General features: G+C 37.7%; 1 protein-coding gene across 17 annotated transcripts in view; it reads left to right on the top strand.

Moving 5' to 3' along the window:
• The window catches only part of TCF4 (transcription factor 4), a 349,754-nt gene that overhangs the window by 214,197 nt on the left and 122,688 nt on the right, over nt 1-12,869 (top strand). For 12 of the 17 annotated variants that reach the window (XM_034642406.1, XM_019794595.2, XM_011218993.3 and 9 more), the window contains 2 exons: nt 9,089-9,218; nt 9,701-9,750. In XM_034642406.1, coding sequence (XP_034498297.1) covers nt 9,089-9,218; nt 9,701-9,750 — 180 coding nt within the window. The remainder of the gene's footprint in view (nt 1-9,088; nt 9,219-9,700; nt 9,751-12,869) is intronic. The other 5 variants (XM_019794601.2, XM_019794598.2, XM_019794597.2 and 2 more) reach the window with 1 other exon arrangement.

Genomic DNA, 12,869 nt, shown 5'->3' with positions numbered 1-12,869 from the left:
AGGAATACAAAGATGATTGAGGCTCACTTTCTGCCCTGGAGTAACCCCCAGACTGGAAGGGAGCGATCAGGTGCATGAACACTTGCCATACAAGATGAGAAATGTTACAGCAGATGCATGTTTTCAGATGAAATAGAAGGAAAAGTCTAGAAGGAAGTGGACTGCAATGTGAGAAGGTTGGGGGCAAAAAGAAATAACAACAAAATAGGAAAGGAAAAAAAAAAAGAAATTTGAACTTGATTGGAGAAGACAGTTGACCACACTGTGGAAATCAAGGTCTGACATGAATGGCAAGATGAAATGGAGGATGGGGATGAAGGATTGCACTGGTCGTGATGAGCACGGGGTGATGTGTGGAAGGGTTGGATCACCCTATTGTACACCTGAAACTAATATAACACTGTATGTTAACTATACTGGAATTAAAATTAAAACTTAAAAAAATAAAGAGTAATATAAAGTAATAATAATAAAAAAAAGAAAAATGAATGGCAAAAGGCTGCAGACAACAGAAGCAAGGGCAGCAAAAGTTTCAGACTCAAGAACTGAGATTTCTGTTGTTCAAGAGGGTTTGGTGTTTTACAGCCTAACACTTACTTGAACTGTTACAAATGTGTGTAATATGCCTATATATTACTTATATCCAATAATCTATCATGTTCCATTCTGACTTGTGTAAAGATGTTACAGAATGGGTATTATATTAATTTATAGTAAGATACTTTATGTATACAGCATATATGACAATACTCCTCCTCAATGAACCAAGACTGAGTAAGTGCTAGGAACTTTACTAAGCCCTTCATATTGTTTAGGTTAGTTCTTGCACTTGGTAAGAGTAGTAATACCGGGGGCGCCTGGGTGGCTCAATCGTTAAACGTCTGCCTTCGACTCAGATCATGATCCCAGTGTCCTGGGATCCAGCCCCTCATTGGGCTCCCTGCTCAGCGGGAAGCCTGCTTCTCCCTCTCCTACTCCCCCTGCTTATGTTCCCTGTCTCGCTGTCTCTCTCTCTCTGTCAAAAAAATAAAATCTTAAAAAAAAAAAAAAAAAGAATAGTGATACCGTTTCCCCCCAGACAAGCAGCCTCAGGCCTGCGGAGGTTAGACAGCCTGCCCAAGGTTACCCAGGGGATAAGTGGTACTCACACCCAGGCCTGTCCTCATCTACTGAGTTAGAGGCTCTCTGGAGTAGATCTGAGAGATGAGCTTTTGGTGTTAAGGTGAACCGAAGAGAAACAGATTGACTCCTCCTAAGGGTAAGAGTGAGGACAAGAAAACCGAGTGCCCACAACGGAGGGAGAGAGCAAGGGGGGGGGCAACACGGGCTTCAAAGTCAGAGGTGACTGAGTTCTCGTCCTGGTTGTGTGGCTTCTCAGCCACCCGTCTGCCCTGCTCAGGCCACGTGCCCACTCTGGATGGCCTCGTGGGTCCGGCGGCGGTCAGATCTTCTGCCTTGGTAGTATGGAAAGGACCTGCAGCCATGCTCGACTCTTCACAGGCAACCACAATGATAGCCGCTGCTGCTGCTCTCCCAGCACCCTTATTGCTGGTCTTACTTCGCATTCTGGCCCCCTTCCTCCGCTGTTAACACTATTATTATCGGCAGCAACAGTAACTGGAAGGACTAATGGAATACATCTATGCCAGAAAAAAACTAAAAAACAAACAAACAAAAAAAAACAACACCCAACCCAACCAGAATAGCTGTTTAAGTCCTCAGTTTGATTAATAGCAGTAGTTCTGTGTTCATATCAATGTTTAGTGAGCATTTGCCGTGGCGGGTCTCTGTGCTCGGCAGAATAGAGACTTAAACTACGAATAAGCCATTTTCCCTTTTAACTAGCATATAAACTCATTTGGCCTTCCTGACCACATAGTCTTGATAAGCCATGTGTTCAAGAGAGAGCTCTTCAGGAGCTGAACTGTGAGTGCACATTGAAAGCCGACTCACTTCGAGGAGGAGGCCATGCCCAGCTTTGGAAGGAGAGTCAGAACGTAAATAATTTCATGACAATTTGAAGATTCCATTGTGCATTCTCTGCTTCTCCAGATGACCTCAATTTTCTCATGTCATGTGGTAGGCTTGTCACCTTATGTGCAAGTTCAGAAAGTTATCAGGATACTTTATTTTAGTAAATCTTACACTTTGGCCATTAGACTTTAATTGAGAACCTATGCGAGTTGCTGGGTAAGCAGATGGAGATCCCAGATCCTGTCCTCCACGAGGACAGTCTCAACATAAAAATGTTTTTATAAATCCTTATTAGAGAGGAAGGCCTTTCCAACCACCTTGAAATGGAACCTTCCCCACCCAGTACGAAGAAGACTGACATGTGACATTTTGATACTGCTTTGTTTTACTAAAATAGCAACCTGGCCAAATATACTTTTCAGCACGTTTATTATAGCCACATGTTTATATTTATGGGAGAAGTGGTGCTAATTCCCTAGTATGTTAACAGGTCTTATTCAAATTGTTCTATTTTTACTTTGGAACAAAATTGCTAAAGAAAAACATTTTAAGGCAAGTAGTGATTATAGCACACTTATCAAATTATATATTAAATAAACTTCCTGAACTGAGAAGGAGCATAAACTGAAAAGAAGGTAGTTATCTTAAATTCTATATTGTTTATATAAGATTTCTTCAAATCCATTTTTATGGTAGGATCCTGATTGCTTTCCTGTTTTTGCTAAATTTCTACCTTCTCACTAACAAATAAAAATCCTCTTTTTAATAAATAATAGATGACTTGGGATTCCAGAATGGTTTTCAGAAACCACGGGAAGACCTCCTTACTTTCTTGTAAACAATAAATGTTTGCTGTTTTGTTTTTTTTTTTTTTTTTAATTTGAAAGGTAGTCAAATAGGTGAATGCATAAATCTTGCCAACCCTTGGGCAGTTGTAATTTCCATACCAAAATACATGAGTTTTTACTTGACTATTACTCCACTATACATTAAGTAATAGTGTTACCATAGCAACCTTTGCATCACATTATAACATTTAAATATAAGGTGTTGTGTTTCTTTATAGGAAAAGACAATATACTTGAATTTTTAATGTTTGGTGAAATATAATCACTAGATAGGTAAATAATTTTGTCCAAGGTCAATTGAATGCTTTGGAGGTTATGCAGATTCCCAGCCAAAACTCTGACGTGCGTTCATTTATTTTTTGTCATGTCACCAGGCAATACAGATTTTTTAAAAATAGTACTTGATAAATATCACATAATATTCATTAAATGCCTATAGTTGGCCTTGCAAGGCGAAAAGCAATATTGAACTTGTTCGAGCTATTTATTTATGAGTGGCTAATGCAGTAGTAAGAATTTGAATTTATTTAGCATCACATGATTAATAAAATTTAATAAAGTACATGTCTTATTTTTAAATAACTAGTTGTACAACATGTAGCGTGACTAGTTTTGGTCTCACATATAGTGGGATTAACCGTAGCAGTTTGCTCATACTTGTGAAAGCAAAATTAAATGAGCCATTGAAGTAATCCTGTGGCAGTTCCAGAAAAATGGCGACTAGCTGAAATTATCCAGATTGATTGTTGGTCAGTTTCTTTCTTCAATATGGATGAATATCTCTTGTTGCCAGCGTAGTTCTAGGCCATGAGGCTATCATCACTGTTTATGTAGGCCCCCATATTTGGCTTTTTTCAGTTTTTTATGATGACTTTTCAAAATTATTATCTCAGTGTATACTTTTTATCTCAAAGTAGAATGGATGATCTCACGGCCAATGAATCATTCACAGCTTTTGGGGAATCTCTGAAATAGTCATCAGTGAATGGTAATATAGGACTATGAATCGTAGGGACATAAGATGGAGGGTAACTATGTGCTAGATACCAGCTCTGCTGGACATTTTACATATGTTGTTCCATCTGCTTCTGATAACCCTTAGTAGAGCTTTCATGACTTCCTATTTACAGAGGAGGAAAATAGGGTTTTGAGCCATTGTATAACCAACCCCTAGTCATGATGCTTGTATGCCTCTGAGCTAGGGTTCCGTGTGATCATCTTAACCTCAAAGCCCTCCCTCTTTCCTCAAGAGGTTTGGAATCTACTTCTGACTTGTTACAATGTGCAGTACACATTCTGAGTAGAAATAAAAAGCATTGACCAAAAGTGCCTAAAAGAAAATCTTTGCTAAATGATAATTTCAATAATTTACATTTCTTTGCAGCACAATGACAATCTGTTAAGTCCCTGATTATGAAAGTTATCCTTGCCATCTTATCTAAGTTTCCAGAGTTCTCTTTTGTTGAAACCAAGTGTAAGACAGAACTCAAAATAAATTATAAAGGTGCATTCCTAGACCTTCAGCTATTGGGAATAGCTACTGTCCAAAGACTGACCTTCAGTTTTGAGCTTTGAAGTTCAAAAGTGGACAGGTGGAAATACTGTGTTCTTCATTGCCCTTTGGTGTGAGATATATTCTGGGTTGCCGAGTAAGTGCCAACAGCAGCAAAATTATCGCCCCCTCCTGCTACTATAGTAAGTCAGCAATGGCCCTTCTGTGGTCAAAATGGCAAATTCAGCAGCAGCTATTCGACAGGGATTTGCAAAAACTTCCCCATGGCTGTTAGGAATCTTGTTCAGCAGTGTCTTTGAAAACCCGATTCTGGGCAGAATTCACTATGTAGCAATGACCTCAATTGCAATTTAAAAAAAAAAAAAGAATGTGTTTAAAACAAATATAATTGGTAATTTTGCTCGATGTGTATTTTGCACTTAGTACTGCAAAATCTATTAGGTACCTATACAAATATCCAGCATTCATAAGTTTTATAGTGGTTCAGAATTTTATTTCCATATTAACGTGAAGCCTTCCAACATTCCTGGCTTTATAGAGTCAGTTCGCCATACAAAGCCACTATACATCACTTAGGTTTGTGATGAAAGAATGGAATTGCAGCTGTGTGAGTCCTAGAATACCCAAACATGAATTAGACTCACAAGCATTTGGCAATAGTTCAGAAAAGGAGCTTAATCTGGTTTCATCTGAGACTGCTTTTCTCTGTTCTACAACATCCCCCCAAGATGTTGTGTCTGATATCGGATCACAACGTAATGGGAGTGACGCAAAATCAGAGAAAGCTCTAAGAAACCAGGGGCACATTTGCTTTTCCCCAGAGATGATTTTTTCTCCTACTTCTTTTTTCCCCCCCCTCTCTCCCAGATTCCAACTCTGAAATTCAAGGTCATTCACCTATTAGATGAATTAATTATAAGCCAAAAAGCAGCATTCATCGTACTCTGATCTCACTCATATCTATAATTAAGGGTAAATATAATCTTCCTTTTTAGAAATGTACCACCCACCCATTACATTTAAAGTGCTGACTGAAATGAAATAATAGTTCAGAGCAAGATGATTTTAGTTTAACAAGAAAAAAGTTGATAATTTAAGCTCGAAGCAGTGAGTTCTATTTTTGATTACCATTCAGTTATAAATCTAATTTGAGATATATGCTGCTTTTCTGTTACTCAAGTTTAATTCATGGTTTGCATTCTTGGTTGCATAAGCAAAGTTCAGTGGTTGATCAAGGATGTTAAAAAGCTCGCCGCCCCCCCCCCCAAGGAATTGGGGCAGGGGTTGAGAAAGTGTTAGACTGAGACCCAGATCTGATGTAAAACAAACAAAAAAGTTTAATGGAAAGGGACCCTCCCAGAGAATGCTGCATTTGGCTTATGAGGGGCTCTGGTGGGACTGTCTGGGGAAGGATTGGTTGTTGGGGGGGCTGGACCCCAAAATATTTAAACCCAATTAACAAAGTCAGCAAATTCTATTTTTTGGTTAGGGTATTTTAAGTCTTGAGATTGTTCGTCTTTCAAAGAAAGTAAGGAGTGAAGAAGGGGAAGGGCTCATCTCATCACATTGCAGACAGTTAAACAAAATGCTAAACTATGGGTTTAAGATTTACAGGTTAGCTGTGCGAGATGCCACATCTTGCTTCCAGTGTTTCCTGGCAGACTCGGGCAGCTCTGTACTGCGACCCAGCATAACCGCAGAGCATGAGTTTGCACAATGCGAAAACCCTGAAATCTTTACAATCTTATTTAAGGCAAAGACGAACTGGCCCATTTTGAAAGTAGACTTTAGCTTCCAAACAACTTTTATTAAGCAAAAATTTGTCTTTATATGTATGTCTATATTCATGTAGGTGAATTCATATGTAAATGAATGCCTTATCCATTTTGTGCCATATTCAGTTTACCCTATTAAATGGACGCCATTAACTTTCTAAGTTCATAAACTCAGGTTTTGTAGCCAGTGGAAATTTTTTTTTTCTCTTTCTCATTGCTAAAGAGAGTTAAATGTGTGACGTAAAGACTAAACAATAGTAAATGGTTATTGTTCATTTTACAAGTATACTCTACAATAGGAACACATATATTTTTATCTTAATTTTCCCTAGGGGGGTGATTAGGGCCCCTTAAGTATGAGGAAATGCTTATTTTTGTTGCTTTAGAAGAATGATTCTATTGTCTGAGAGAAAAAGAAAAAGGAACAAACAGGTCTAAAAAGAAAGAAACAGGAATATGCTTTGTGAAATAAAGAAAAAAAAAAGATTAGCATGAGCCTCTACATGTTTGGAAGTGCTATCTGGTCTTAGTCCTCTGTCACTACCCATAGTTCATGTGGCTGCACATGCAAGGGTTGGGTGCATGATTTATTTACAACTGGCCCGTGAAATGATTTTCTTTTAAATTAACAACAGTAAGGTCAGCCACAGCCAGGGAGCGATCTTCTCGTTATCATTTTACATTTTTCACAGCTCTCTCGTGAATGCTGCTAAAACACAGTATAGCAAGCTTGTTTGTTTTTATGTTGACCTATTGAATACATCTACTTTTTTGGGAGTGGAAACCTTTGCCACCAGGACCAACAAGAATTAAGCAATGGTTAAGCTCATTAAGGAGATGAGCAAGAATTTCAACATATCTGCTTAGTCCTTGTTTGAATATTTTATATTATTTGAGAAGAAGATAAATGAAGAAAGAGGAGTAATGCCTATCTAAAATACAAAGTTTTCATTAATGTCATCTTCAAACTCCTCTTCTCCTGAAAGGAAGGCTTATTTGTGAATTTACCAGACTGTGAGGAGGTTGTGATTTAAATCATTCACAGCTTTTCTTGATGGAAATTTCAAGGAAAATTTGGGCTTAAATACAGATTTTGTTAATAAGATTTACCAAGAGTGGAATTTCAGGTGGAGATTCTAAAATTGTTGAATGCCACTTATAAAATGATAAATCATTTGATGTTAAGCTGTTGGATTCCTGATTTATAGAAAACTATTACAATGAGCTCCATATTTTAGTTTGTCATTGGGTAGCATTTGGCTATCTTTCTTAACTTCGGAAGAGGCAGTAATTGAGCATGCGGATGTCAGATTTTTATCTGGTAAATAATTTGGCTTTATCTGGGATTGATGTGGCAAATGTGAAGATACTTGCCATGAGTTTTTGCTCAAAGTGAGCCTCAAACCTAAAATCTCATCCTTGAAGTTTCATTTTAAAGTAATGTTTGTTATGTATCCCTTGGAAAAGTCTGAAGCTGGAATCGGTGAAGGCAAGCTTGTCAGTAGCTGATTAGTCCTTTATATATTACTCATCCAGCACTCAAAAAATCCCTTGGAATAGAGAGGTTCTCTTTATGATATTTAGCTATATGGCACTGGAAAGAGGAGGTTTGAATTTTTGATTTTCCAGCTTATGGGTCATATTTGACCAACTGCTTTCACTAGAAGACATGCCACTTTGTTGAGCTATTTAGGAATCAAAAAGACTGTCTTAATTTAAAACAAGGACTCTTTGTTTTAGTTGGTGACTGCCTTGTGAAATTTTTCAGTTCTCAGCGGGTTAACCAGGGAACAGGGGCAGAGTCATAATTGGCCTATTTAGAGTATTTTGCATGTGAATAGTGTGTTAGTGAAGCATCCCTAAGTCTGTTGTGAGTGACATGGTGATTAGAATTTAGATTAGGGAAAACACATTCTGTACTTTATCAAGGACAGTAATTAGTTCAGTCAGTAAAAGTTGATTACAAGTAACGATAAAGTTAGATTTTTAGTACTTAATTTTAAAATTTCTTTATTAAACAGCAAATTTGTTCTTAATATAAATGGTAGTATCTACACTTGTTTTCTTGCATATCTGACTAATTAAAAGAACAATGTGTTCAATGCAGAGTATAATCAGGCGATTTATATATTATGGGTAAGTTTTTATGTAGTTTTTAGAAAATGTAATATTTATTACATAATCTTTCGTGTGTCATCATTTTCGAAAGTTTAGTTAATTTATCACACTGTGGTAAGTTATGATATTTGTGAAAGTTTTCTAGTGCTCAGGTAAATGTTTAATCTGCGGGGATGTGTTTTAGCTTCCAGTAGTCCTCAAGAGGGCATTCTAATGTCCTTTAATTTGCTCCTGTTAGCTGAGAATGCCTCCTATTTCTATGATTTTGGAAGTTCGCGTGTGATTTGAATTTCCTCCCGGTTCCGCTGGCATTTTCTCTTCTGTGGGTGCTGTGTAAATCCGTGGAGGCTAATGCTGTACCGATGGAGAAAGGCAGAGTCCTCAGTGGAGTGCAGCATTCCACACTCACCCCCAATGTGAGCAGCCAGGGGAAGATGTGCGTGCATCCGAAAAATCAGATTCTTCTTGGGTTCTTGTGAAGGAAGGACACGAATAGTTTCCAGATAGGAGCCTAAGTGTAGATTAAAAAATAAAAAAAAAAAAAAAAACCAAACCACGAGTCTTACATAAATGCCCTCTTCTTTAAAAAATTAAAATGTGAGTCATCTTAAGATGAAAATACTGTTCAAAGAGAATCACCTTCCACCTTCCTCTTAAAAGCAAATAATTAAAAAAAAAATCACAAACTTTGAGCTCGCTTCGTAGCCTGCTTTCCTTTTTGTTTGGTTGTGTTGTAATTGTTGCAGCTTACCAGATGCTGTTTTGTTTATTGCGTTGGTTTAAGTACTAACAATCAGTTGGGGGGTGGTGAATGTGAAAAACTAACCTTCTATGTTTGTTTTCCCTTTTTAACCTTTTAGCAGAGTCTCCTTGGAGGTGACATGGATATGGGCACCCCAGGAACCCTGTCGCCCACCAAACCTGGCTCCCAGTATTATCAGTATTCTAGCAATAACCCCCGAAGGAGGCCTCTTCACAGTAGTGCCATGGGTAAGGTATTCCTCCGTTTGAATGCCCGAGCGATTATCAGTAGTCTTTTTCTTTCTTCCTCTCTCTTTTAATACCACCCTTCTCGCCCTACCCTCACCCCACCCTCCAAAACCATAAAATTTTCCTCAAATGTCAGGCTCGTGACCACCCCTCCCCAGTAGTGCATTGGATGGGTATGTTAACAACTTCTAGTAGCAAGAGAACTATTTTGGTGTATGCTTATTTCTTGTTTTCTCTTGGCTGCCCATATAAGGCAACTTTTAAAAAAAATCAAAGCTTAAAAAAAAAGTTAAATATCTTGATTTTTATGAAAAAGGCAGAATTTGATGTCTGCCAGAATAAAATAAGATAGCGGTACTGACATTTTGCTAAGGTAACGATTTAAGAAAATCTGGTCTAATCTAAATGGCTTCGTGGTGTGATCTGTGTTCGTTAGGAAAATGGGCATGCGGGGACCTCACCGCCTCTTCCTTTTCTTTCAGAGGTGCAGACAAAGAAAGTTCGAAAAGTTCCTCCAGGTTTGCCGTCTTCAGTAAGTACTGCTTGTTTCTGCTTTCGTATATTGTTTATTTTGTTCTGTTTCGTGTTGATGCGAGGGAGCGGGGAGTCACGAGGTGCCACGCACCAGAGCAGCACATTTATCTAGAATGTGTATGAGGTAGGACTGGCCTGCACGTGCAGCCACCTGACCCACACTGGAGTGATTAATTGTGTATCCTGGAAGGCTGGGTGGTTGCGTTGACATTCAGCAGGTTAAGCTCGGAAGAGAGCCTTGAAAAGGTGCCTGAAGTTCCAGGAGTTTTACCTGTACAGGGCTTCCGAGAGAATGAGTATTAGTTTCATCTGTTGGTTAAATTCTTTGTCGGTATTATGATGATTTATGGATTTGCATGCGAAAGGAGATTTGTGGAGAGGATTTAGGAAAAATTTACATGGGTTTCAGCCCAGAGTGCAGAGAGAATGTCTCTATTTTCTAGAGAGGTGACTGAAGAAAAGCTTCAAAGGTAGCCGCATCAGTAGCCATTTGTGTCTGGAATACCAGGTGACAACCAGAGGAAACAGCTGTAACCAAGAGCATTCTGGGTCTTTTTAATACCTGGAGCTGTATTCAGGCGCTGCTGAGGTCGCTCCAGTCCCCAACCTAGCAAAAGGCGGTTGTGATCACAACTAAATAAGATAGCTTTATTTTCAGTTCTTACATATATTTTCAAATCGGAGTTCCTAGATGGTTTTATTTGATTTTGTTTAGAACCAGTCTTCTCCTACTGATTTCCTCCTTACGTAGAATAAAAAATATGAGCTCCTCTCTTCTTTTTTTCCCCTTCTTCCTTCCTTGCTGTGATATAGATACAGGTACAGATGCACAGTTTTGATTTAATGTAATTCTGTGTTCTGTAGGACTCTAGTATTCTTTGAAAAGAATGCTAATGAGCCCTATTGTAAGTTCTTCTCCTCTAAAATAAAATGATATTTGGGTTTCTGAACATATATTACTAATCAATGCTCGTATATTAGTTTTACTTCATTTTTAATAAATTAGGAGAATAATAGGTTTTGCAAATGTGCTAAGATTAGATTAACCCAAACACCTGTGTATTTGACTTGATTTCAGTTCAGCTCATCCAAAAAATTATTAAGTGAATATATCAGAGTGAGTCTTTATCAGGGAAAAAAACACAAATTTTGTATGCTGATTATCATAGACTTGGTAATGTTGAAGAAGCATCACAAAATTATCCATAAATATAGAAAAATATTGTGTAAATAAAACTGCCAATGGCGTATAAAATAGTCACTTTGGACTACCAGTAAGTCACTTAAAAATGTACTGAGTGGTTTATTTTTTAAATTTCTTTGCTCTATTGAAATTGACTAGTATCCCCTCAGGTTTTTATAAGCATATTTTAAGCTTGAAGTTTGTGGTGGATTTAATGTAGATGAAACTTTAGCTTTTAATAGCTTTTATGACAACTTCAAATGATATAGTCCTCACAGCTGTTTACATTTTAAACATGCCTGAACCTAATACGGACAGTATTAAATACAATAAGTGGACCTTTGACTCTTGTGAAATGATAGAATAGTTGTGTGCCATAAAAGCCATGGAAAACTTAAAGCTATAGAACCTTATTTATGCCTCAGTGTCAAATAAACTTTGTTTTATCCAATGCTAAAATTATGCAGAAATCTACACAATTTCTAAGGAGTGCTTTGGTGTGGCATTAGATATTATCTATCTGCTTAATCATCATTGTCAACAATAATTTCTCCTACTTCATTGTAAATTTTTAAATACTTCCCTAGAGCTAACTGGCCACTACAGAAGATTTCATTGATATAGTTTTTTCTTTGCTATTTGGACAGTTCCTGTGCTGTTGATATGTTGTCAGGTGTTTGGAAATACGAAAGTATCTTTCCTTCCCAGTAGATCTGGAATTGGAAATTTAGTTTGTATTATTTAATTTTTGGCTTTTGATGGTCAGTTCAGGATTTACTCTTCTTAGAGAATTTATCTTGGCTAAATGTTTTAAGGGTCCTTAAGGAACATTTTTGTAAACAGCCTCTTTTTGGAGAGAGGAGGAGGAAAATTCAATTGAAATGGAAATTTTATCCTTGTTACTTTTGTTTGTTTATTTCTTCTTTCTTAAGCAAAAAAGAGTAACTTGGTTTGGTCGATTTTAGAATCCAATCGTCTATTTATTTTTACTACTTTGAAAAAAATCTCAGCTCTGTTTTAATCACAATTTAACTTAGCTTATATTAGCTTTGTTGTATGTATTGGATTGCTTATTATTTGCAACAAGATCCACATGCCTTACTAATGCACAAAATATCTTTTTTAATTCGATCTAAAGAGAGGGTATGCAATAGTCACTGTAGCACGTTTGCCCCAGTATACCCATATTTTCATGTTTTTAGACCTCTGCCATGTTTATTCTTTTTTCAAGCTCAAATAAAAATTATGAATATAAATCCGATAAGAGATACTTCCTAAAACTTGCTTCAGTATGTGTGAATAGTTTTATTACACATAATAAGAAATTGGGACTAATAAAAGATTTCCTTTGGAGTGATTATGACTAGATAAAGACATTTATATGTTTTCTTCGATACATATTTACCGTGATAAATAGTAATAAATCTGTCACAATCTGTTGTGTCAACTCACTTTTTTTTTTTTTCCTTTTCGACATGGGCCCTTTCTTGTCCTTAACCTAAAACAAAGAAAATTTGAACTGTAACATCTGTAATCAGATATTATTTATGGCATTACCGGAATACAGAGGTTGGACCTCTTTTGTCGCCATTAGGCTGGATCTTCACAGGAAATGAGAGCGAGGGGCTTGCCTGGCCCTATTTTTGAAAATACTGCAGCATCTGTGGGAGAGAGGAAACGTAAGGCTGGCCCAACATCATGCCATGGATCTGGCAGGATCCTCGAATGTGTTTGTGCTGTGCACTGCCTCTAAGAGACCTCGAGTCACTGTGGAAGCGTGGCAGTGATAGGATGGTGAAAGAACCATCTTGAGGGGTCGCCTTGCACAGGCGCAGTGGAGGCAGGGAAGTCTGTCCCCCTGGACCACAGAGGCCTATAGTTAGGGCTAGGGTGTTGTTTCTTTAAAGGAAAGGCTGTGTGAAATGACAACTCTC

Source organism: Ailuropoda melanoleuca, chromosome 14 (genome assembly GCF_002007445.2).
Source record: "Ailuropoda melanoleuca isolate Jingjing chromosome 14, ASM200744v2, whole genome shotgun sequence".
NCBI classification, from domain to species: Eukaryota; Metazoa; Chordata; class Mammalia; order Carnivora; family Ursidae; genus Ailuropoda; species Ailuropoda melanoleuca.
This window is presented reverse-complemented; position numbering and strand designations above follow the sequence as displayed.